We start from the raw sequence: 25827 nt of genomic DNA on the forward strand, positions 1-25827 counted from the left end.
GTAGTAACATCTATCACTGATGCTCGCTTCCCATTTTGTCTCCCCACCCCAAATTTTTTCCCCCCCAATTAGGTAATGGAGTTTAATGGTGAGATTGTAGCTTTTAATTCAGTTTCCAAAATAAGAAACTTAAGCAGAGTTTTGGGAGAAGGCCCGAAATATCTCATGATTCGAATTGAGCCAACCAATTCCAGATTCCAAATGGACTAAAGACAAATATTGTTCCGCTGTCTTAGCGTGTGAGACTCTCGCGTGTAACTCCTAAAGTATATGAAGAACTCGAAAAGATTTGCAGCACAACCTAAAGACATTTCTCTTACCGTGTTTGTGTTGTAATGGGCAACTGAGCAGTCCATTCTCAAAATTAACAGTGACTCAAGGCTATTCCATGCTCAATCACAAAAATACAGGACATTGAAAGAGTATGGTTTTATTTTTCTCAAAACAATCTGAGACTGTTCAGTTCCAATAGGAAACACCATATTGCAAGATGTGTCATGTCCCCAGTTTGCCACTTCAGGACCTAAAACCATAAAACATGTTTTATTGTTGGAGCAGAAAAAAATACTAAGAAAATAACTTTTATTTCCATTCTCTGACAAACATATTCAAGCTAATCTGATGAAGAGTACCGTGGTGTAATATTTTATAGAGGTATTTACATGTATGAGAAGCTCTCGCATATGTTTATGTTGTTCTACTGCATTTTTTGGTCTGTTTCCTCATTTCCCGTTTTGTTAAATAAAGGCAAACCAATGAAAAGAAATATATCACCTGATAGTATTGGTCTGTGAAGTGAATATAATACCAGCAGATAAATATCCGTATCAACAGATGGGATAATTGGATATTTCAGATTTTTCTAAAATACTTGCGTTTTAAAGATTTTAGAAAATGTTTTAAAGCAAGAAAGGGCAGGACGACGTCTCCATTTCATCACCACAAAGGCTGAACAATAATCTCAGATGTAAGTCACAATTTACTGTTTTTGTGTCATGAGGCCGAGACAATCTTCTTTTACTTCATCTTAAACCCATACGATATACATTAATGGCATTATAAATTTGGCAAGTCTCAGAAAGCTAATTAGAACTGAACCTAGTCAGTAGTCGGGTAGGAAAAGTCGTCAAGAAGCTGTAAGCAAGGCTGAAAAGGTGAAAAAACAGTCTGGAAGGGCAATCACAAAGAAGCATCGTCAAGAAAACTATGAAGGTCTCTTTCTATGGTCGTCGTGAACTGAATTGAACTCAACAAAGCTTCATCTTCACCCTAGATATGAAGAGCTGTTGCAAGAATTGGGTATGGCTAGTCTAGTGGCTCAGTGGGTTAGGACGCTGAGCTTGTCTATCAGAAGGTCGGCAGTTTGGCGGGTCGAATGAGCGCCTGTTACTCGTCCCAGCTTCTGCCAACCTAGCAGTTCGAAAGCACCTTCACCTTTACCTTTAGTCTAGTGAAAAGAAGGACCAAGGGGTGTGTGTATGTGTGTGTGATATAACAGTATTTCAGTATTTGAGGGGCTGTCACAGAGAAAAGAGGGGTTCAACCTATTCTCCAAAGCTCCTGAGGGCAGGACAAGAAGCAACGAATGGAAGCTAATCAAGGAGAGAAGCAACCTAGAAGAAAGGAGAAATTTCCTGACAGTGAAAATAATTAACCAGTGGAACAGCCTGCCTCCAGAAGCTGTGAATGCTCCGACAGTGGAAATTCTTAAGAAGAGACTGGACAGCCATTTGTCTGAAATGGTCTAGGGTTTTCTGCCTGAGCAGGGGGTTGGACTAGATGACCTCCAAAGTCTCTTCCAAGTCTGCTATTCTGGATCCACTTATATCTGTCTATAAAAGTGGATGTAAAGCCTCTCCATATCCAGGCAGTGGACTGTTCTTAACATTGGGACTATACCTCCTCAAACCCTAACAAGCAAGTCCAATTCAAAGGGCCATAATAATGCTTTCCTCATTGTCTATCTCAATCAAGCACAAGCTAAAATGAGAAATAACCTTTCTCAATTCACTTTTCAGATGAAGAAAGACAATGTTGACGCCTTTCCAACCAGCTCTGCGATTTTATGAGCAACAGCTCATTGTTCCAACATATGGTGTATGTATGTCTCTCTGTGTGTGTTTTGTGTCGCACCCGAAAAGCTATCTTATCATTTCCCCACATCCTAGACCAGGGGTGTCAAACTCAATTTCATTGAGGGCCGCATCAGCATTGCGGTTGCCCTCAGGGGGCCGAGTGGGCGTGGCCTGGGCAGGCATGGCCTATTGGGTGGGCGTGGCTAGAGTGCGTGTGGCCTACTGGGTGGGCGTGGCCAGCTCTACATCGTTCGCATCAAGGGTGCCTATGGGGGCCTGGGCAGGAGTGGGACAGATCTGAGGGTCTCTGGCAGAAGGAGGGTCTCAGGGCCAAGGCAGTGGGGGCCGTTCCCTCACTGTTTCCAGGATAGCTTCACAGGCCGCATGAAACCACTTCGCGGGCCACATCTGGCCCCCAGGCCTTGTGTTTGACATGTCTGTCCTAGACTATTGATCAGTCATCCAGCATATATCCACTATAGTGGAAGCTACAACTTGGTAAACGGCTATGTCTAGTTGCTAAAAATATCCTCAGAAATGGTCCAGTAACATATAGCATTTCAGAGGTTCACGACTGAGACGGGTTGAAATAAAAATTCACTGAAAGTCCCTGCTCTGAATAGCCGAACTTAGTCTAGGATATTTTGCTTATTTATATTTCACATAGAGCACATGGAATTGTGTTTAAAAAAAAGAAAAAGAATATCACTAACTTGTTATCGGATTTTATTCATCTGCTTGTTGTACTGTTCCCTTCTCGGAGACATAGATACCATCCAAGAATTTTCTTATATCTTTATTCTTTACAGTTGTGGCTTGCTGGATCAAGGCAGCTTTAAAAAAGACAAGATAGTCCTATTTAGCTTGGAGTGACAACATAGTTACCCCCTCCAGATTTAACAATTGATTTAACAAAAGCTAGGGCTACAATCAAATCAAATTAGAAGGCAAAGCCAAGTGAAGCCATTTGTAGCAAGGTAACAGTTAAAAAAAAGCACAGAGGAAAACATTAGGACACCCTGTTAATAATAACAATAGAATTTCCTTGATCTTCACATTTATTTTAAGCAGTTTCCAAATGTTTTGCATGACGTAACACAAACTTAGCAATGGGACAAAACGTAACATGAAGCTCAAATGACATACCAGAGTTAGATACCAATTCAATGTCATTCCCTTCAAGGATCAGTTCATCCTTCTGGGCTTGCGACACTGTACAATTAACACCTAAAGTAGGGGGGGGAGGAAAAGAATTGTTTTAGAAAAGATTATCACTAAAAAAAAAGAAATGAAAAGGTATTCAAAGGAGCTGATTTTTAACTTAAGAAAAATACAGTTATTAGCGCGCTCGCTGTATTTTGCCTTACAAAAGTAAGAATTTTGTTTCCCTTAAGGGAAGCTTCTTAGCAAACCCAGAATAAGCGTTGCGAAAGAATCACCCACAACAAGTATGCATCACAACAAAGGACACACTGTGCAGCTGCGTCTTTTTGTATTCAAATTCAAATTGCTCTCTACTTAGGTGGCTCAGTGGGTTACGACGCTGAGCTTGTCGATCAGAAGATCGGCAGTTTGGTGGGTCGAATCCCGAGTGCCGCGTAACAGAGTGAGCGCGTTACTCGTCCCAGCTTCTGCCAACCTAGCAGTTCGAAAGCACGTCAAAATGCAAGTAGAAAAATAGGGACCACGACGGTGGGAAGGTAACAGCGTTCCGTGTGCCTTTGGCGTCGAGTCATGCCGGCCACATGACCACGGAGACGTCCTCGGATAAGCGCCGGCTCTTCGGCTTTGAAACGGAGATGAGCACCGGCCCCTAGAGTCGGAAACGACTAGCACGCATGTGCGGGGGAACCTTTACCTTAGCTATAAAACACACGAGGCCGTGAGTACCACCTTGACAATTCCGTAGGGGTGTGTGTGTGTGTATGTATGTATGTGTGTGTATATATATATATATATATATATATATATATATATGTATGTATGTATGTATGTATGTATGTATGTATATGTATATGTATATACGTGTACATATATATATATATATATGTAAAGCCTGTTTGTAAACTAATGAAATCAGTATCTTATCAACTTGTCAGGCTATCCCAAGATTCCTCTAAAGCAGACGTTTTCCAACTTGGCAACTCTTCAGGTGTGTGGACTTCGACTCCCAGAACTCCCTAGCCACCCAGTTCGGAAAACACAGAGCTCGAGCATAGAGGAATAGCACAGAATAGAATAACAGAGTTGGAAGGGATCTTGTAGACCATCTAGTCCAGGGGTAGGCAAGCTTGGCTCTTTTATGACTCGTGGACTTCAACTCCCAGAATTCCTGAGCCAGCATGGGGGAAACTTTGGCCCCTTCGTGACTTGTGGACTTCAACTCCCAGAATTCCTGAGCCAGCCACGCTGAGGTTTCCCAAGCTGAGCCATGCTGGGTCAAGAATTCTGGGAGTTGGAAGTCCATGAGTCATAAGAGAGCCAAGCTTGCCTACCCCTGATCTAGTCCAACCGCAGGACTCCTTACACCAGGAGCCTTCAAACTTGGCCCGTTTGTGACTTGTGGACTTCCAACTCCCAGAATTCCTCAGCCAGGCCAAGCAGAAGACCCTACACCATTTCTGACAGTCCAGTCTCTTCTTGAAAATCTCCCGCGATGAAGCTCCCACATCATCATCTATTCCCCTGGCTGCTTGTTCTTCCTGTCTGGTTGAATCTCTCCTTGATCAGCTTCCATCCCTTACTCCTTGTCTGGTCTTCGGGTGCTGTGGAAAAGAGGTTGACCGCCCCTCTTCTCCGTGGCAGCCCCTCAAATATTGGGAACGCTGCTATCCTGTCTCCCCTGGTCCTTCTCTTCACTAGACTAGCCATGCCCGGTTCCTGCAACTGCACTAGAATTCTCATTTGCCCTCTGAACTCGGGTCGAGGTTGACAAGCTCCTCCTTACCTGCCCTCATGCGTACCCGTCGGATATATTTCTCTCCGAGGAAGTTACGGATCTCCACCAGGGACCCGCTTTCTTGAATAACGACGTTGATGGGGAAGTGGGCGTACACAGACCTCATCTTATAACGAAAGCCCTGAAAATTACACACACACACACACACACACACACACACACACACTGATTAAACCAAAGAAAGCAAACGTCCTGCAATTTAGGATCCCCCAGGTTTTGCACCAGCTCGTCCAAAATGAGCAGCCCCCACCCCCCCGAACTTCGCTGCGTTTGGTCATATTTTTGCGCTCGAAGGCTCAAGTTTTAAGAAACTTACCAACGTGACCCCCTTGATCATGTTTTGCACATGACTGCAAATCGTGCGAACGGTTGCCAGCTCCTTTCTGTTGCCCCACCATTTGTCGACACGCAGCTAAAAGGTTGGAGAAAAAAAAAAACCAACAGAAAAATTAATCACAATTAATCACAATTCCAGTACATAAGTACGGTCAACTTTTTTTTTCTTTCTTTCCTGAAAACGTTTACAATTCTGGAACATTTCACTACTTTGACCAATTTTCTAGGCAATTGGCAGCTATTCATATATTTCTAATGAGCCAAGGTATTATAACACTAAGGTGTAACTAGGTTATAATTGCTTTAGAGAGGAGAGCCCACACAACTTGACTCAACGGTAGCTAACACAACTGTTCTCAGATTACACAATGCACCTTTTATTCCAATTTCAACCAAATGTTGTTTCCCGGAGTTCTTTCCGCTACTTAAAAAAGAAAAATCAGGGGTGGACTCAACTTACGAAGAAAGATAAAACAATGCGGAAGTTAAAAGGGAACAGAGAGAGATCTCCTCAGAGGCAAACTTTGGTTGGTGACTGAACAGCGACAAGACGCTGCAACCGATCAAATTCTGACTGGTGGTCTAGGCCCGAGTGGATCCCTACGATCCATATCCCCAGCAAGCCGCAGAAAAGAACATTCCTGGACCGAGACTTGTTTGATCCACACCCGAGTGCGTCTTTTGTCAACAAAAAGATTTCACGGCTGCAGAACAACTTCCACGCCCCCCCCAGGCACACAAAACGGGACCATTTTCACTAAACCAAAGACGGCTTCACAAAACGCAACACTTCTTTCTCCAAAGCGCGCAGGAGAAGAAGAATAGGGCGGCAGGGCTAACCAATAATTGCGCAATGTGTGTGGATCGGTCCAACTCTGCGGTCTGACGGCAACAATTTCGGACACCACAATGACTTGCCAAGCGACTGCAAACCGTCGCAATTGCTTCCAACCGTTTGCCACTGTTGTGTTTTACATACTCAGTTCAATATATTGTCAATATGACAGGGACACCGAAGAAGGAATGTTCAGGAATTATCTGTCATATGCTAAGATGACTTGCGGACTTCAACTCCCAGAATCTGGGATTCTGGGAGTTGAAGTCCGCAAGTCATACAAGGGCCAAGTTTGAATACCCCTGGCTAAGAGGGTTAATTCATGTATGCCATTTCCATATCCACTCAAAGTCCACTGAACATGTCACGTTTCACTAAATTGTGTTAGGAGCTATGTCTACTTCAGACTTTGGCGTTCAATCCTCTACATTTGATTGATATTTGAGCTAGGATGGGTCAAACAAACAGCATGAAGGATGAAGATCAATATTTTCAAAAACCTTAGCAAGTGCATATTACAGGTAGTCCTCAACTTGCAACAGTTCATTTAATGACTGTTCAGAGTTACAACGGCACGGGAAAAGGTGTCTGGTAACCATTTTCCTCACCTACGCCCCCCCCCGCAGCATCCCTCTGATCGTTGTGATCGAAATTCAGATGCTTGGCAACTGTTTCATATTTGCGACGGTTGCGGTGTGCCACGGTCACGTGATCAGAGATTCACTTTACAACTGGGTTACTAACTTAACACGCGTGGCAAGGAAATTCGCAAAATGGGGCAAAACTCAACTGAACAAATGTCTCCACTTAGCCACAGAAATTGTGGCCGTTAACTCGAGGGCTACTTGTACAAATACTAGTGCACTCAGACAGGGACACAGTCTGTGAAAAACGCAGAGGTCTTACGCAAAACAAAATATACATATAACAAAAACAGCAAGCATGAAAATACCGGGCATTTGAGACACAACGGAAGCTATCTGAGGTCTTCACAATTATGACAACAGCGCAACGATTCGCGGGGATTTTAAACGCTGCAACTTAACTGCGCGGCAGGTTGCGTTGAAGCTCTGACGTTTTGGCTCACTCCCCAAATGTCACATTCTAGCCATGCAACTGCCATAAATTGTGAATTAATAGAAGTTGTGATATCTAGAAATCTGACACAACTCCAATGCCTTTCACACCAGCCAAAGCGAGGGGATGAGCATTAAGGTTCAGGTTTTAGTCACCACGATGTAAAAAAAAAGATGTTGAGACTCTGGAAAGAGTGCAGAGAAGAGCAACCAAGATGATCAGGGGACTGGAGGATAAAACATATAAGGGACGGTTGCTGGAATTGGGTCTGTCTAGTTTAATGAAGAGAAGGATGAGGGGTGACATCATAGCAGTCTTCTAGTATCTCAGGGGCTGCCCCAAAGTAGAGGGAGTCAAGCTATTCTCCAAAGCACCTGAAAGCAGGACAAGAAGCAACAGATGGAAACTCATCAAGGAGAGAAGCAACCTGGAACTAAGGAGAAACTTCCTGACAGTGAGGACAATTAACCAGTGGAACCACCTGCCTCCAGAAGCTGTGAATGCTCCAACACTGGGAGTTTTTAAAAAGAGACTGGACCGCTATTGGTCTGAAATGGTAGAGGGTTTCCTGCCTAAGCAGGGGGTTGGACTAGATGACCTCCAAGGTCCCTTCCAACTTTATTATTAAGACCGCCTCACCTTCTTGCGTTTTTTCCCCAAAAGGGAGAGTTCCACATTGATATGGTTGAAGTCCCTTTTCAAAGTTCCTCTGGGGCCTTTGACAGTAACTGTTCTCCCCTTCAGGATAACGTCGACTGGAAAAAAAAAAGAAAGAAAGAAAGAAAGAAAAAGAAAGAAAGAAAGAAAGAAAGAAAGAAAGAAAGAAAGAAATAGCTTCAGTAAAATATTTAGACACAAATATCCAAATAACAAGTCATACGCATATTTTTTTTTTTTTAAGAAAAGAGTTTTTAGGAAAGTCACTAGTTACATTCTTACCTTTCTCGGGGATGTCAACTGTTTGGTTACTAAGAATAGTCTTCATTTTTAATCTAGTAAAATTAAAAAAAGACAAAATGTAAAGTTATGAAAGAGAATTCCCTTTTTTTGGGAAAAACAAAACTTTAGCAGCATTTTAAACACGGCACTTTGCAAACTGCTTTTCAAAAGCAAATTTCAAAGCCAAATTGCACTGCTTGCACAGTAGGGCTTTAATATCTTTTTTTTTTATTTCAGTACCATTTTTTTATACAATTGTCCTACCATCTACATTTTCCTTGACCACTGATTCCAAAGAGGATCTGTGATTTTAAGCTCCACCCATTGTTTAAGCCCCTTCTGTTTTCCTAAATCTTCCTTGTTATTAAAAGGAAAAATGGTAATATTTAATTGCTAGGAAAGAACGCACCCTTTTGATTTTAATAACATAGGGTTTTACCCATCCCTATAAAGCACATTTCAGTCAATAATAAGCTGTCTTAATAACGAACATACAATAACGTTCTTTAATTTTTGTACAGCAACTGTAATTTCTTCATTGGATGATTAAAGGCAGAGGAGAGTGGTGGGGAAAAAAAAGCTTTTGGACGCTGTGGGCCAATAAAATAACATAATTATTCCAATGTTGCCATTCATTGCTCTTAAGGATTTCTAATGGAATTAAAATAATAAAGAGTTGGAAGGGACCTTGCAGGTCATCTAGTCCAACCCCCTCCGACCAAGCACACATTCACGCACGTACTTATGATCAGCCAGCTGGGGAATTCTGGGAACTGAAGTCCACAAGTCTTAAAAGTTGCCAAGGTTGGTACAACCTGAGCTACACCAGTGCTTGCCTAGTATTTAGCCTATGTTAAAGCAACACTAAAAGGAAGGCATCATTTGCTTAGGGCAAGGGTCTTCAAACTTGGCCCTTTTATGACTTGTAGACTTCAACTCCCAGAATTCCTCAGCCAGCATTCCTGGCTGAGGAATTCTGGGAGTTGAAGTCCACAAGTCATAAAAGGGCCAAGTTTGAAGACCCCTGGTTGATAACCCTAAGCCAGGGATCTTCAAACTTGGCCCTTTTATGACTTGTGGACTTCAACTCCCAGAATTCCTCAGCCAGGCACTCTGGGTGATGAATTCTGGGAGTTGAAGTCCACAAGTCATGAAAGGGCCAAGTTTGAAGACCCCTGTTATAAACAGACAGCAACACACAACACACACACAACAACTTCGGACTCTTATTTCCCTTAAATCGTGGCCATTAAGTCACCCAGGCCGATTCAGCTGGTCGCGCAGGCGCAGACGAAAGACGGGCGCGCGCGTCCCTCTCCAGTCCACCGGTGCGAGAATGGGAGCGGGGGGGGGGTTGTATTTCTGGGGGTCCCTCACCGAAACCGCGCGGACCCTAACCCGAAAAAGTATCCTCGTTCCTAACGGCGGATCCCGTTCGGGCCTGGCCCGGAGCGTTAGAAGCAGCCGGCGGCACCGACTTGGTGGATGGAGCCGGATTCTCCCTTGCCTAGCTCCGGCGGTCGAAAAGCAAACCGGCCCGGCTCACCTTTCGCGTTGACAGGAAAGAGGAAAGGAAATGCGTCGTGCGTCATCACGCTTTTAATAGGCGGGTCGCGTCCTGATGACGACAAGGCTCGGGGGTCCAACGCCTGAGCTCGGGGTGGAGGGGGGGGAGAAAAAAGTGGCGCAGGCGCGATCAGTCGATCGCCGGGCGGAAAGGCAAACTTAGCCGAACGCCGAGGTTGCCCATCGAGGGACTTCGGCCCGGAGACGGTGCGGCACCGGCCGGGCTGAGAGGAGAGGCGCCATGTCGCTGCTCGGTCGCGGACTCCCCTGCCTTGCCCTAGCCCCGAGGAGCCTGAGGAGGCTGGTAGCGGAGGGCAAACCGGTGAGAGGCCGCACTCTTTGCCTCTTTTCCCCCATTTCGCGGCTGCTGCCCTGCTAACCTTGGCCGCACAACGTCCCTGCGAGGTAGGAAGGGCCGTCCGGTGGCCCTTTGTGGAAATCCGGCAGCGAGGAGGCGACCCGGGCTGATCTGCAAAGCGCAACGGGATCTAATCTGGGTTTCGGGTGGATGGAGCACCACCAGGAGATCCCAGGGCAGGAAAAACCCAAAACGTGCCTTGGCAAGCTAAATATGGGTCAGGGCCATGGAGATCCAGGCTGTGGAGATCACTGGGGTTGATGGGGAGGTGCCAGTCCAGGACAGGTGGTCCTCGATTTAACAACCGTTCGTTTAGTGACCGTCTGCAGTTACAACAGTGCTGGAAAAAATGATTTGGGATCCTTTTGCAAACGTACGACCGTTGCAAGGACGAGGACTACCTGTAACCCCAGTACACCCTTCTTCTCAACTTGGAACTGGGTAGGTAGGTGTGCTCAGTGGCTTATTGATGGCTGGATTTATCAGCCATGGAGGGTTGGTTTATTTAAACCATGGTTTACAAACTTTGGTTCAGCATGCCTCTGTAAACATAGCCTCTGCAGGTAATCCTCACTTTATGACCACAAATGAGCCTAAAGTGTCCCTTGCTAAGCAAGACAGTTGTTAACTGAGCTTTGTCCCATTTTATGACCTTTCCTGCCACAGTCGTTAAAAAGTTTGTTAAGTGAGTAAGGTGAGGCTGGCTTCTCCATTGGCTTTGCTTGACAGGAGGTCGCCAAAGGGGATCACATGACCCCAGGACGCTGCAACAGTCATAAATACGAGTCGGTTTCCAAGCGTCCAAATTTTGGGAATCACGAGGCTGCTGCAAGGGTCGTAAGTGTGAAAAAAACAGTCATAAATCACTTTTTTCAGTGCCGTTGTAACTTCGCACGGTCCCTAAACAGACTTAGCTATAATCAGAGTGATTTATAAATCTTACAAAAGATTTAGTAAATAAATGGGACGCCAGGGAGATCCTATAAATATGTAGTAAATAAATGGGACGCCAGGGAGATCCTATAAATATGAAGTAAATACTGGGTGGAGCAGAAAATCGCTTCAAAATATATTATTATAATTTCTCTTGGAAAAAAAGCAGCTTGGACAGGCCAGATACCCAGCAGAAATTTGTTCCACAGGTCTAGAACCTGTTGCAGTTCTTCTGGTATGGCATTTATTTGGTTTATTATCACCAAATGCATACCCGCTAGATTAGATAGCCTTTAGTCTCATTTTTTTTCTGTGGGCACACTGGCACACATTAAAAATGAAATTTAGTTGCCTGCTTTCAAAGTGTACACATACATAACACACATTTAAAACATAACTATATACAAGATATGTCTAGACCCACACCCCCTACATATACATAACAAATAAATGTTAAATACTGTCCATCTTGAATATATAACGGAAGAAGCTTGAGAGTTCACAAGGTTAATGCTGTACGGAACGAAACTATGGATGCTCTGCTACGGATACCACAAAGCCTCTTCCCAGATGGTAACAAGGAAACCAGGTTGTGAAGAGCGTGTGTGGTGTCCCAGACAATCTTGCAGACCCTGCTCAAGCACTAATTCCTGAAATACGAAGCAGATAGCCACATGTGGGACCTCAAAAGTATAAAACAAACCAATGTAATGTAATGTAATGTAATTAATGTAATTAATATAATATATATATGTGTGTGTGTATATATATATATACATACATATTCATATATATACACACACACAGAAAATACCTAATGCTCATGTAAATAAAGAATGCAGCATTAATACTTCATATTTGCTAATGGGGTTCAGGTAGTCCACAGCTGAGCTCCAAATTTATGTTGCTAACTGAGACATTTATTGAGTTTTGCTCCATTTTACGACTTTCTGGCTTCCCCCCATCGACTTTGCTTGTCGGAAAGTCGCAAAAGGGGGTCCCGTGACCTTGGGACGCTGTGACCGTCGTAAGTGTGAACCAGTTGCCGAGCCTCTGACTTGATCGTGAGGATGCTGCAAAGCTCGTCACTGTGAGAAACGGCCATAAGTCACATTTTTTCATTTTGGCACAGTCCCTGAATGAACTCTTATAAATTGAGGACTGCACTACTTTACCCGACACGATGCTAGGAAAAAAAAGAGACGTATTTCGGTATAACTGGGCGTGTGATCAATTCTAATTATTGAGCGAAGCTTGTAAAGCTCTTTTTCTTCTTAAACCTACGGTTTTTGAAACGGCTGTCTCGTCTTTGCGAAGCGATGACTTTTTTTTTTCCTTTCCCCCCTAGGTGTTTGGAAACCGTTGGCATCGCCAGCTGAGAATGTCAAGTTCAACTTCGTTGCCGAAGGCCCAGATGGGACTTTTTCAAGAGGGTCCTGATTTGAAAGATTTTACATCTGGGGAACTTTCTGATAAAACTAAATGGGCAGAATACAAAGGCAATTTAAAGCGCCAAAAAGGAGAAAGGTACAGAGAAGGATTCACTCTCGTTTGTTGTAACCAATTCAGACCCAGATTAGCCTGTTCCATCTTTTAGCCCAAGGATGGGGAACGATGACCCTTTTATGACTCGCGGACTTCTGGGAGTTGAAGTCCACAAGTCGTTGTTGTTTTTTTAATATGTTTTTTTAATTCTTTTTTACAGAATCACCTTAAAATTCGGTAAATATTTGTGTCGTCTGGGTTTATATTTAAAAAACAGTAACAGTTAGTTTCTGTAATTCTGTAGTCCACATAATAGCTTTGCTTGATGTTCTCATCTTCCAAAAACGTTCTCTTTTGCCATCCTTGAATTAATGCAATTCTTATTATTTGGGTAAATAACCATTAAATGTAGACATTTTTCTAATATTTCTGCAAATAATCCCCACTTGAATCTAAAGCTCCTTTTCTAACTGGTTGCCTTATCATAGATCCTATTTAAAATTGTTATTTAAATTTGTTTTCCCCACAATATTCAGAATATTCTTACTGGTTAAGATTTTCATTACACTTAAGTGTTTCAGTCTTTTTCCTCAGACAGGCCATCCGAACACTTTTACATTTCTCATATCTTAAAAAAATAAATAATAATAATAATAATAATAATAATAATAATAATAATAATAATAATAATAATAATAATAATAATAATAATAATAATAATAGTCCACAAGCCTTAAAGGGGCCGTCATTCCCCACCTCTGTTCGAGCAGAATGAAATAAAATCTTCCTTACTTGAATGATATACTGTCTGTTCATTGGTGCCTTATTTACTTGATATAAAATGGAATCTCTCTTAAAAAGCATGTCAGGTCGTTCTCAACTTTACAATAGTTCATGTAGTGACTGAAGTTACAACAGCACTGGGGAAAAAATGACTAGGACTGTTTTTAACATGACCGTTGCAGCATCCCCATGGCATGTGATCAGAACAGAGACACTTGGCAACTGAATAGAATAGAATAGAATAGAATAGAATAGAATAGAATAGAATAGAATAGAATAGAATAGAATAGAATAGAATAGAATAGAATAGAATAGAATAGAATAGAATAGAATAGAATAGAGCTGGAAGGGACCTTGGAGGTCTTCTAGTCCAGCCCCCTTCTCAAGCAGGAGAACCTATACCATTTCAGATTAAGTGACTGTCCAGTCTCTTCTTAAAAATCTCCAATGATGGAGCACCCACGATTTCTGGTGGCAAGCTGTTCCACTGGTTAATTGTCCTCACAGTCAGTAAGTTTCTCCTTAATTCCAGGTTGCTTCTCTCTTTGATCAGTTCCCAACCATTGTTTCTCGTCCTGCCCTCTGGTGCTCTGGAGAATAACATGACCCTCCTCTTCCTTGTGGCAGCCCCTCAGATAACTGGAATACTGCTATCATGTCTCCCCTATTTCTTCTTTTCTTTAGACTAGCCAAACCCAAGTTCTGTAGCCGTTCTTCGTATGTTTTAGTCTCCAGGCCTTTGATCATCTTAGTTGCTCTTCTCTGAATTTTTCCCAAACTCTCAACATCCTTTTTTTTGCGATACGGTGACCAAAATTGGCTGCAGTATCCCAGGTGTGTTCTTGTTGTTGTTAGTTGAGAATTCGTATCCTACCCATCGCGACCCTATGGACAACGTTCCTCCAGGCCTTCCTGTCCTCTACCATCTTCTGGAGTCCATTTAAGCTCATGCCTACTGCTTCAGTGACTCCGTCCAGCCACCTCCTTCTCTGTCGTCCCCTTCTTCTCTTGCCCTCAATCTTTCCCAGCATTAGGCTCTTCTCCAGTGAGTCCTTCCTTCTTATTAGGTGGCCAAAGTATTTGAGTTTCCGCTTCAGGATCTGGCCTTCTAAAGAGCACTCAGGGTTGATCTCCTCTAGGACTGACCGGTTTGATGGCCTTGCAGTCCAAGGGACTTGCAGGAGTCTTCTCCAGCACCATAGTTCAAAAGCCTTGATTCTTTGGCGCTCGGCCTTTCTTACGGTCCAGCTTTCACAGCCACACATTGCAACTGGTGTGTTCTTACTAGGGTTTTATAAACCATCACAAATACTTCACGTGATTGATACAGAAAAAAGAAACAATTTCCAAACTGAGATAATTGGCCAACTAAAACAAGCTTTTATTTTTAGGTTACGGCTTCCTCCCTGGCTGAAAACGGAGATCCCAGTGGGGAAAAATTACAATAAACTGAAGAACACATTGCGGAGTTTAAACCTACATACGGTAGGTATAGTGCGGCTACCAACGCTTTCCCGGTTTGGAGATCTTTATTTTTTTATTTTTCTCCTCTGTTTCTTCCTATATAAAGGAGAGGTGATTGGGCGGAATTTGAAGGAGATCCAGAAGAGTAATCCCTCTTTCAGACATTTGAGCGAAAAAAATTCATCTCAAGTTACGCGTTAAAAGATTATCAACGGGTTCCCTTAAATTTCCACTTTAGCTTCTCTGACTTCTTTAGCTTATTAAACGTGGCCATCTCAAGGACGTTCTGTCTTTTGCAAAGTATCTTCAGGGAGCTACAGACGTCGCTCTTGAGAGTTGCAGTTTTCAATAGGATAGCTCCTGAAATAGTTCCTGAATAGAATAGAGCTGGAAGGGACCATGGAGGTCTTCTAGTCCAGCCCCCCTGCTCAAGCAGGAGAAACTATCATTTCAGACAAGTGACTGTCCAGCCTCTTCTTAAAAATCTCCAGTGATGGAGCGCCCACGATTTCTGGAGGCAAGCAGTTCCACTGGAAGGAAGAGAGGGGAAGGAAGGAAGGAAGGAAGGAAGGAAGGAAGGAAGGAAGGAAGGAAGGAAGGAAGGAAGGAATAGAGAATAGAATAGAGCTGGAAGGGACCATGGAGGTCTTCTAGTCCAGCCCCCCTGCTCAAGCAGGAGAAACTAGCATTTCAGACAAGTGGCTGTCCAGTCTCTTCTTAAAAACCTCCAGTGATGGAGCGCCCCGAATTTCTAGAGGCAACTTCTGTTCCACCGGTTGATTGTCCTCACTGTCAGGAAGTTTCTCCTTAGTTCCAGGTTGCTTCTCTCTCTGATCAGTTTCCAACCGTTTTTTCTCATCCTGCCCTCTGGTGCTTTGGAGAATAACGTGACACCCCCCCTCTTCCTTGTGGCAGCCCCTCAAGATACTGGGATGCTACATATTTGTAGCTCAGGGCTGAACTGGGGGGGTCCTTGGTGCTCTCTGAGCTGGGTGGTTTTCTTGCAGATGTTTTATCACCTGACTAGGTAACATCCTCAGTGCTAGAAGGGAGAGGGATGCTGTGGAGAGGAGGAGGAGGAAGAGGAAGAGGACTGGGGGGGTCCTTGGTGCTCTCTGAGCTGGGTGGTTTCCTTGCAGACGTTTCATTATTCAAACTAGGGAACATCATCAGTGCTAGAAGAGAGTGGGGTTTCTGGAGAGGAGGAGGAGGAGGAGGAAAGGACTGTGGGGTCCTTGGTGCTCCCTGAGCTCACATTTCATAAATGTATGGGTAGAATATTGTGTTCATTCTGGGGATTCTGCCATCTCTCCGAGGGGGGGGGGAAGAGGATGGTTACTCAGATTGCAGTGGGCTGTGTTTCGAAGACCAGGGGTGCTTTTGATCTGGGGGGAACGGGGGGGGGGAGAGAGATCTGGGCTGCATCTCCATGAGGACCCAGATTGTTGGGTGCAATTAAGCTGACTTTGTAATAATGCCGCTTGGGGTGTGTGTGAAAGCCCTAACAAGCAGGCATATACATAGAATGAAGGCTACTGCTAAGCTTGTAAGCCGCCCTGAGTCTTCGGAGAAGGGCGGGATATAAATGGAATAAAAAAAATAAATAAAAATAAATTTGCAACTGAAAAGGAAGAAGCAATAACAATAAACACAAGGAGAGTTCCCTTTCCCACAGAAGGGCCTGTCACCTAAGTGGATGATGTGAGCCTGACCAAGTGGATGAGGGGAGGGGGCTGAAATGGGAATGCTTTATATAGGATTGAAATGTAACTCTTGTTAGATCCCGTCTTGTATTGCCACAATCGATCTCATCCTAGTAAACTTTTTCCTTTTGGACAAACTTGCATCCAAGAGTTCTTATTTCCTAAGATGTGGATTGAGGTGGGTCCTGACACGTTTTCATTACCTGACTAAGTAGGGTTTGCCAAGTGGAGAAGGAGCAGGGGAGGAGAAGAAAGAGGACTGTTGGCTCCTTGGTCTTCTCTTGAGCTTGCTGGTTTTCTGGCCGACGTTTCATGACCCAGCTAGAGAACCCAGGCAGAGGGGGGAGAAAGCTCATGGGAGAAATGCCGAGAACTCAAAATACTAGCTTTTCTGAAGGGACAGTGGTCCTTAGCTCCTTTTCTGCTGCTAATCCGGGTGTCCTTAATGACAGGTGTGTGAGGAGGCCAGGTGTCCAAACATTGGGGAATGCTGGGGAGGAGGAGAATATGCCACTGCTACAGCCACCATCATGGTAAGTTCATCCCCGACCTCTGAAGATCCATGCAGAACAAGACATCCATGTGTTCCAGGTCTTGTCTAGTGTAGTACAGATAGTCCTCGGCTTACAACTATATTGAGTCCAACATTTCTATACAAAAATAATGGAGTTGGAAGGGACCCTGAAGGTCTTCTAGGCCATCCCCTTGCTCAGGCAGGAAACCCCGTACATTTCCTGCTTGATAAGCGACACAGTTAGGAATGGAATGGAATGGAATGGAATGGAATGGAATGGAATGGAATGGAATAGAATAGAATAGAATAGAATAGAATAGAATAGAATAGAATAGAATAGAATAGAATAGAATAGGAAATAGATTAATAGAATTAGAATGGAATGGAATGGAATAGAATAGAATAATGGAACGGAACGGAACGGAACAGAATAGAATAAGAATAAGAATAAGAACAAGAATGGAATAGAATAAAGAGTAGAATAGAATAGTATAGAATAGAATAGAATAAGAATGGAATAGAATAAAATAGAATAAAGAATAGAATAGAATAAAATAGAATAGAATAGAATAGAATAAGAATGGAATCAAATAAAGAATAGAATAGAATAGAATAAGAATGGAATCGAATAAAGAATAGAATAAGAATGGAATCGAATAAAGAATAGAATAGAATAGAATAAAAATGGAATCGAATAAAGAATAGAATAAGAATGGAATCGAATAAAGAATAGAATAGAATAGAATAAAAATGGAATAGAATAAAGAATAGAATAGAATAGAAAGAATAAGAATGGAATCGAATAAAGAATAAGAATAGAATAGAATAAAGAATAGAATAAGAATGGATTAGAATAGAATAGAATAAGAATGGAATAGAATAAAGAATAGAATAGAAGCTGGAAGGGATCTTGGAGATCTTCTAGTCCAGCCCCCTGCTCAAGCAGGAGAACCTATAGCATCTCAGACAAGTGACTGTCCAGCCTCTTCTTAAAAATCTCCAGTGATGGAGCGCCCATGATTTCTGGAGGCAAAGCTGTTCCACTGGTTGATTGTCCTCACTGTCAGGAAGCTTCTTCTTAATTCCAGGTTGCTTCTCTCTTTGGTCAGTTTCCAACCATTGTTTCTCGTCCTTCCCTCTGGTGCTTTGGAGAATAGTTTCACCCCTTCTTCTTTCTGGCAGCCCCTTAGACACAGTTTTTAAGCAAATTTTGCCTGCTCGGTGAATTTTGTCCATTTTACAGCCACAGTTGTTAAGCGCCTTCGGGTTCCCCCTCGTCTTTGCTTCATTCCCATTGTTGAAGTCAGAGACCTTAATATCTCTGGTCTTGATGCCATGTGGTGTGGACCTGTTTCGTTGACCGCAGTTTGAGACGCAGGTGGCTCAAATCGTTTGAAAAACGTTTTTCAGGAGGAAAAAAACCCAAACCTCATCTCTTTTTAAAAATTTTTAGTTAATGGGGGACACCTGTACGAGAGGCTGTCGCTTCTGCTCCGTAAAGACCTCGAGAAGCCCCCCTCCGTTGGACCCCGAGGAGCCGACTAACACTGCAGAAGCAATTGCCGAATGGGGACTTGATTATGTTGTTTTGACCTCCGTGGACCGGGATGGTAAGTTGTTATCCCTTGGCCCGCGAGGAAACACAACAACAATATTATACTGGTAGTCCTTGACGTAGGGCCACAGTGGAGCCCAGGATTTGTGTGGCCAAGTGAGACGGTTGTTAAGAGAATTTTGTCCCATTTTTACGACCTTCCTTGCGACCGATCAGTAAATCACTGCAGTTGTTAATAACGCAGTTAAGTGAATAAGGCTTGCCCCCATTCCCTTTGCTTGTCAGAAGGTCTCAGAGGGGGACCCCGTCACCCCGGGACACTACGGCCGTCGTAAATAGGAGTCGTTTGCCAAGCCTCTGAATTTTGATCGCGTCGCCCTGGGGATGCTGCAGTCGCTGTGTGAAAAACGGTCTTGAAAAACGGTCGTTTTTTTGAGTTGTAACTTTGAATGGCCACTGAATGAACTACCTCAATAGGACGACCTCAGTAGAGGTAGCTTCACTTGCAAGGCCCGTGATTAGCCCCCATGTCCATCTGGGTCGCTTTTGATTGCACAGATTATTCTTGCATGCCAAAATGCCTCAGGTCTCAAGCTTCCCACAGACGAACTCTTCCAAGAACTCTGAGGCATTGTTTACCCTAAAAGTCTTGATTAGAGCAACATAACATCGGCAATGCTTGGTTAAAGCCGAAATCTGGATTCCCCTTTCCTGAGCCCAATCGTATTAAAGCATAGTTCCCTCCTTTAGTTAGCCATCATAAATCACATTCCCCAATTAGTTTGAAAGGCGAGTTTTCTCTCCTTAGCTTAAAGGTAAAGGTAAAGTTTCCCCCGCACACGCATGCTAGTCGTTTCCAACTCTAGGGGCCGGTGCTCATCTCCGTTTCAAAGCCGAAGAGCCAGTGCTTGTCCGAGGACGTCTCCGTGGTCATGTGGCCGGCATGACTAGACGCCAAAGGCACACGGAACGCTGTTACCTTCCCACCGTAGTGGTCCCTATTTTTCTACTTGCATTTTTACGTGCTTTCGAACTGCTAGGTTGGCAGAAGCTGGGACGAGTAACAGGCGCTCACTCTGTTACGCGGCACTCGGAATTCGACCCACCAAACTGCCGACCTTCTGATCGACAAGCTCAGCGTCCTAACCCACTGAGCCACCGCGTCCCTTAGCTTAACCGCGTCCCTTAGCTTAACCGCGTCCCTTAGCTTAACCGGCCAGTTTTTATGGCCTCTTATGACATACAACCTTGAAAATGCTTTGCTGCTGTGTTATTATGTCTAACTAATCCCCCATGCATATTCTTCCTTCCCCCTCCCATCTTCATCTAACTTTTAAGTCTAAAAGTGACACACAAGTAGAAATATAAAATAGATGCTTCTTCATCTTTTGTCAAAGCAAGAACATCCGATGTTAGCAGCGTTGACATCAGACCTGCCTAAAATCTGTGCAGGCGTTCCTCGACTTACAACGGTTCACTTCGTGGCCGTTCAAAGTTACGACGACAATGATCAAAGTGACGTACGAACGGTTTTCACCCTTAACGACCTTTGAAGCATCCTCGCGGTTCACGTCATCCAAGATTCAGACGCTTGGCAACTGGTTCATCTTTATGACGGTCGCAGCGGCCCCGGGTGTGTGTGTGTGTGCGCGTGTGTCACGTGAATCCCCTTTTGCGACCTTCTGACAAGCAAAGTTCAACGAGGGAAGCCGGGTTCGCTGAATGACGGTGTTGCTAAGTCAGCAACGGCAGCGATTAAGAACGGAAGCAAAAATGGTCGTAAAACGGGGCAAAACTCACTTTTAAGAAATGTCTCCGTGAAGAACAGAAATTTGGGGCTCCATCACGGTCGTAAGTTAGAGGACTCCCCGTATAAGCCCTGTGCGTGAAGTAACCCTAGCATTAATCTTTGCAGATCTTTCTGATGGGGGAGCCGAGCATTTCGCAAAGACTGTCTCGCACTTAAAAAAAAGGTAAAGGGGTGGGGTGGATTGTGAAGATGCCGGGTGCGAAACTTCGAGATTGCTCGAAGCAGCCTTCTTGGCTTTCGTGCCCGTTTTCACATCTCCTTTGTCTTTGGCAGGAATCCCCGAATTCTCGTGGAATGCTTAACGCCTGACTTCCGAGGAGACCTCAAAGCGGTGGAGAAAGTGGCTTCGTCTGGATTAGATGTCTATGCCCACAACGTGGAGACCGTTCCCGAATTGCAGAGGTGATGAAAGGTGATCTTGTTCAGCCAGGAAGATGCCCTCGTTCGGAGGGACATTTTTTTTTGGGGGGGGGGGTTGCGAGAAACCTAGAATTAAATTTGAAAATGTTACAAGAAGCCAAGGGAAATGGGTGGTTTGGGCACGCCAGGATGGGTTTTGTATTATCAAGCGTCAAGTGCTAACATGGGTAAAAGAAATGGATAACTCTTAGAAATAAAAGATTGCTGGACTTGGAGGGACGTGACCTACAACTTGGTTGGCATGCTCTTTTTTATGGTATGGAAAAAAAAACAAAATACATAAATACTTCCAAAACCACCACATTAGAAATGCACTTTTAACACGGGGGGGGGGGGGAAACAAAATGTAAAATCTATTTGAAAATTCCAAGATGGCTGTCAACAATGGAAGCATTCGTACATCCAAATCTAGTCAAGTCTCGATAAAATATGGACATACAAAGATATTCTAAATTCTGAAGGGAACTTAAAATCCAGGCAAGAGGTGGGAAATCAGGGCATCGATTTAACATGGGGGGGTCACATTTGCAAATGCAAGTGGGATACGGTATTAAACAGGATGGATTTTATAAAGAGCAGACTATGTTTGACCGGACTTTACTAACTTTCGGAGGGACATTTTGGTGGGGCAACCTGGCCATTGTAAAAGCAGAAGCATAAGTCCTCGACTTACGAGCGCAATCGAGCCCAGGATTCCGGTTGCTAAACGAGGATTTCCCCTCGCTTTATAGCTTTCCTTGAGGCACTTAAGCCAATCACTGCAGTTGTTAAGTTCATAACAACGGTGGTTAATTGAATCTGGATTTTCCCCTCCCCCCCTTGATTTTGCTCATCGGAAGGCTGCCAAAGGGGATCACGTGACCCCGGGACACTGCGACCGTCGTAAATGTGAGTCGGTGGCCAAGTGTCTGAATTTTGATCACGAGACCAAGGGGAACGCTGCAACGGTTCTAAGTGTGAACACTGCTTTGTTCAGGGTTGTTGTAACTTCGGTCACAACCGAACAGATGGCTTTCATAGTCTGTCACAAGAGCCGTCGATTCAACGAATCCGTCCAACTTTTTGTTGAAGCCGACCAAGCCGGTAGCCGCGTCTCCTGGTAGCCAATCCCAAGGTGGCTGGGGAATTCTGGGAGTTGAAGTCCGCCCATTTGGAAAGTTCCCAAGACTATTCTCAAGGTTTTCCTGTCTTAGAGCAGGGATAAAGCAGGATAGAGCAGGGTGCCACCGATCAGAGAATGTCGTTTGGTGGCCCCCAGGGGGAGGTCCTTCTCTGTGGGCGCCCCGGAATTATGGAATCGGTTGCCGGTTGAGCTCCGGATGGCGCCCGACCTCCGCTCCTTCCGACGCGATCTGAAAACGCATTTATTTGAACAAGCCGGCTTGGCCTGATGGGGGATGGGTTGGGTTTTTTATCGTTCTTAATATTTGTATTTATTGTTTTTACCTTGGGCATTATGTTTAATTCCTTTTAACTTTTGTATTTTTGTATTTTATACATTTGCCCTGTTCACCGCCCTGAGTCCTTCGGGAGAAGGGCGGTATATAAATAAAATTATTATTATTATTATTATTATTATTATTATTATTATTATTATTATTATTATTATTATTATTATTATTATTATTATTATTATTATTATTATTATTATTATTATTATTAAACTTAGCCAGCAAGGCAGCAAACCTAAGACTCCATCCCGAAGTTTACCTGTCTCAGGCTAAAAAAAAAAAGTTTGATTCCTTTTTTTTCCCCCTTGCAGCCAAATTCGGGATCCGCGGGCCAATTTTGAGCAATCTATTTGCATTTTGAAGCACGCCAAGAAAGTTCAGCCTGATGTGATCTCTAAAACGTCGATCATGCTCGGCTTGGGGGAGACCGACGAACAGCTGCACAACACCCTGAAAAGTAAGTTGAGAGCAGAAGGGATCTGTTGGGTGGAGAAAAAAAACAGCCGTTCCAACAGGCTTAGATTTTTATTTTTATTTTACATCTTTCCTCCGTTTCGTTTTTCTATCTCTTTGCATTTTTCTTTCTTTTTCTTTACTTCTTCTATTTTCCTTAGTTTGTATTAGTCTAACTATCTATGGCCCCTTCATGACTTGTGGACTTCAACTCCCAGAATTCCTGACCCAACATGGCTCAGCTTGGAAATCTCTCCCTTTCCCCTCAGCATGGCTGGCTCAGGAATTCTGGGAGTTGAAGTCCACCAGTCATAAAAGAGCCAAGGTTGCCTACCCCTGGATATTATAGATAGTCCTTGACTTACAAAAGTTTGCTTAGTGACCATTACAACAGCGCTGGAAAAAGCGGCTTAGGACCGTATTTGCCACTTAACCACCATGGCAGCATTTCCACCGTCAGGTGATCAAAATTCAGACGCTTGGCAACTGACTCGTATTTATGACGGTTGCAGCATCCTGGGGTCAGGAGAACCCCTTTTTGCGACCTTCTGACAAGCAAAGACAGTGGGGAAGGCAGGCTCACTTTACATCCGAGGGACAAAGTTAACATTGCAGTGATTCACTTAAGGACGGTGGCAAAAAAGGTCGTAAAATGGGACAAAACTCACTTTACAAATGTGAACAGAAATGTTGCTCTCAATTATAGTCGTTACGTCGAGGGCTACCTGTATTTGTAACCTTTAATAAAATTATTGTTTTAAAAAAGGAGAAAAATGCCAAATCCTGGTTCTGTCATTTACTAAAAGTATTTTTTTAACAAAAATAAAATAAAATAGGATTACGTGAAGCCGATGTGGATTGCTTGACCCTAGGACAGTATATGCAGCCAACAAAACGGCATTTAAAGGTATTTATTTTTTAGAACTAATTTGAAGACTTAAGGCTGTTCATTGCTTATGATATTCTAAAACCCGTTGGGAAATATCTGGACTAATATTACTACTATGTTTCCCTGAAAATAAGACCAGGTCTTATATTAATTTTTCCTCCACTGGGCTTTCTTTTTGGGGTGGGGCTTATATTTTGAGCGTCCTGCAAAAATCATGCTAGGGCTTATTTCCTGGTTGGGTTTTATTTTCGGGGAAACGCATATTGTAACTTGAATTGTCATTAAATGAACTTTAGACACAGACAGACAAAGGAGATAGATAGATAGATAGATAGATAGATAGATAGATAGATAGATAGATAGATAGATAGATAGATAGATAGATAGATAGATAGATAGATAGGATTAGAGATATAGATAAGATATAGATAGATAGATATAAAGATAGATATAGAGATATATAGATATAGCGATATAAAGATAGATATAGAGAGATAATATAGACAGATGATAGATAGATAGATAGATAGATAGATAGATAGATAGATAGATAGATAGATAGATAGATAGATAGATAGATGATAGATAGGATAAGAGATATATAGATAGATAAGATATAGAGATATAGAGATATATAGAGATATAGATATAAAGATAGATAGATAGATAAGATATAGAGATAGAGATAAGATATAGATATAAAGATAGCTATAGAGATATAGATATAGTTATAGAGATTATATATATATATATATATAGAGAGAGAGATAAGATATAGATTAGATTAGATTAGATAGATAGATAGATAGATAGATAGACAGACAGACAGACAGACAAAAAGATAGTCCAGGACTATCTGTATAAAAGTGCTTTTGCAAAAACAATTACAAAACAATCCCGCTTCAGATTACGCACAACTCATCTGCTTTTGTAAACATTATTATTTTTTTCCAGGTCGAAGAATATATTACTCCAGAGAAATTTAAATACTGGGAGGAAGTCGGGAACAACCTTGGATTTCACTACACAGCCAGTGGGCCTCTGGTGCGTTCTTCTTACAAAGCAGGTAAAATCAGCCGTCCAATTAGCAGGATTGTGAGTGAGTCGCACCCAGCCCAGACAAAGCATGCAGAATGCAACATATTGCTCAGTGATCATTAATGAATGATTACTACTAAATAGTATTTGGATTTCAAGGGGGCAATTTGCCATTGTCTCTTTCTCAGGGCTTAGTGTGTGTGACCGGCTGAAATCCAGCTGGCTTCCGTGCTTGAGGCAGGACTAGAACTCAGACCTTCGGGTTTCTAACCTGATGTGTTATCTAGTACAGCGAAGTAGCCCAGTATTCAGGATTTAGGTTTTATTTCTATATACTGGTTAAGGAGCTCTGCTATTTCAGTTATACTCCATATTAATTAGATCCTCTTGCAGACTTCAGATGTCCAGTGTGCAGCAGACAGCTGCCAGAGTTAATTTACATGCAAATTGTTATATAATTTGCAATATTTGTTGTAACGTGCAAGCTCGGTTACAAGTGCTCTATAAAATCAGAATATGTTCTACTTCTTGAATGACAAGATATATTTGAGAAGCTTAAAAATAGATGTTCAGAGCTGTAACATTTTTGAAGCATCCTGCAGGGTTTAATGGCTAATTTCTGAGTTTGCTGGCCAGATCTGCAGTGGTTAATATTTAGCTTTAAAAACCAAATGATGGTAATTTCTTTAAATATCCTTTTCTTTTTTTTACTATGCTGAAACTTGTAGAAGCGTCAAATTTTCCCCCCACAAAAAAGCTCCATTTCATGTTAAGAAACCCACCCTTAGTTGTTGTTTCTTCTTTATTTTCCCGTAATAATGAGAGAAAAATAGTACAATTGAAGATTTTGCCGCTTTTTTTTTAGAACGTCTGCTTTTGTTTTGGGGTTGTGCAGGTGAATTTTTCTTGAAAAACCTAATCCACAAGAGGAAGAAGAAGGACATCTGATGCGTCGAAGACCACAAGAAGAATTCTACTCCTTCACTGATAAAACCCAATTAACCGACTTGGAAGGCTTTTGTTGCTTTATTAAAAATAGAATACAAAATATTTTATTTGTTCCTGGACCCTGACGTGTTCCCATATTGTACAAAAAAAAAAATATGTCACTCATTATCCATTATGCGATATTCAAACATATCAAGAAAAACAGAAGTAGAATAAGGTCCATAACATAAAGGAAT

The 25827-nt window shown here is 42.9% G+C and overlaps 2 protein-coding genes across 5 annotated transcripts; one reads left to right on the top strand and one right to left on the bottom strand.

Moving 5' to 3' along the window:
• Positions 1-409: 409 nt before the first annotated feature.
• Positions 410-9849, bottom strand: RPL9 (ribosomal protein L9). 3 transcript variants are annotated; one of them, XM_081332427.1, is made up of 8 exons: positions 9768-9849; positions 8222-8274; positions 7922-8037; positions 5351-5446; positions 5023-5155; positions 3222-3302; positions 2789-2908; positions 410-523 (listed from the first exon to the last, which is right to left on the bottom strand). In XM_081332427.1, exons 2-7 carry the CDS (start codon positions 8265-8267, stop codon positions 2802-2804), a joined length of 579 nt encoding a protein of 192 aa, XP_081188553.1. In that variant the 5' UTR covers positions 8268-8274; positions 9768-9849; the 3' UTR covers positions 410-523; positions 2789-2801. The 3 variants fall into 3 exon arrangements, with proteins under 3 accessions (XP_081188553.1, XP_081188554.1, XP_081188555.1); XM_081332428.1 differs by lacking the exon at positions 9768-9849 and adding an exon at positions 9620-9701; XM_081332429.1 differs by lacking the exon at positions 9768-9849 and adding an exon at positions 9599-9621.
• Positions 9850-9895: 46 nt separating this feature from the next.
• LIAS (lipoic acid synthetase) lies at positions 9896-25649 on the top strand. 2 transcript variants are annotated; one of them, XM_081332425.1, is made up of 11 exons: positions 9896-10109; positions 12427-12605; positions 14738-14831; positions 16966-17046; positions 18481-18637; positions 20498-20555; positions 20666-20794; positions 22575-22720; positions 23553-23623; positions 24560-24671; positions 25539-25649. In XM_081332425.1, exons 1-11 carry the CDS (start codon positions 10029-10031, stop codon positions 25589-25591), a joined length of 1161 nt encoding a protein of 386 aa, XP_081188551.1. In that variant the 5' UTR covers positions 9896-10028; the 3' UTR covers positions 25592-25649. The 2 variants fall into 2 exon arrangements, with proteins under 2 accessions (XP_081188551.1, XP_081188552.1); XM_081332426.1 differs by having other exon boundaries at positions 24560-24649.
• Positions 25650-25827: the final 178 nt, after the last annotated feature.

Source organism: Vipera berus (genome assembly GCF_964194415.1).
Source record: "Vipera berus genome assembly, chromosome: 7".
In the NCBI taxonomy this organism is placed as follows: domain Eukaryota; kingdom Metazoa; phylum Chordata; class Lepidosauria; order Squamata; family Viperidae; genus Vipera; species Vipera berus.

Excerpts from the sequence above, each read along its gene's own strand:
- LIAS (XM_081332425.1), top strand. The coding sequence starts at position 10,029 with ATGTCGCTGCTCGGTCGCGGACTCCCCTGCCTTGCCCTAGCCCCGAGG. Across the intron at positions 14,832-16,965 it reads GGAGTTTAAACCTACATACG|GTGTGTGAGGAGGCCAGGTG; the intron begins GTAGGTATAGTG and ends CCTTAATGACAG. Across the intron at positions 20,795-22,574 it reads ACCGTTCCCGAATTGCAGAG|CCAAATTCGGGATCCGCGGG; the intron begins GTGATGAAAGGT and ends TCCCCCTTGCAG.
- RPL9 (XM_081332427.1), bottom strand. The coding sequence starts at position 8,267 with ATGAAGACTATTCTTAGTAACCAAACAGTTGACATCCCCGAGAAAG. Across the intron at positions 8,038-8,221 it reads AGTTGACATCCCCGAGAAAG|TCGACGTTATCCTGAAGGGG; the intron begins GTAAGAATGTAA and ends TTTTTTTTCCAG. Across the intron at positions 5,156-5,350 it reads TGATCAAGGGGGTCACGTTG|GGCTTTCGTTATAAGATGAG; the intron begins GTAAGTTTCTTA and ends TGTAATTTTCAG.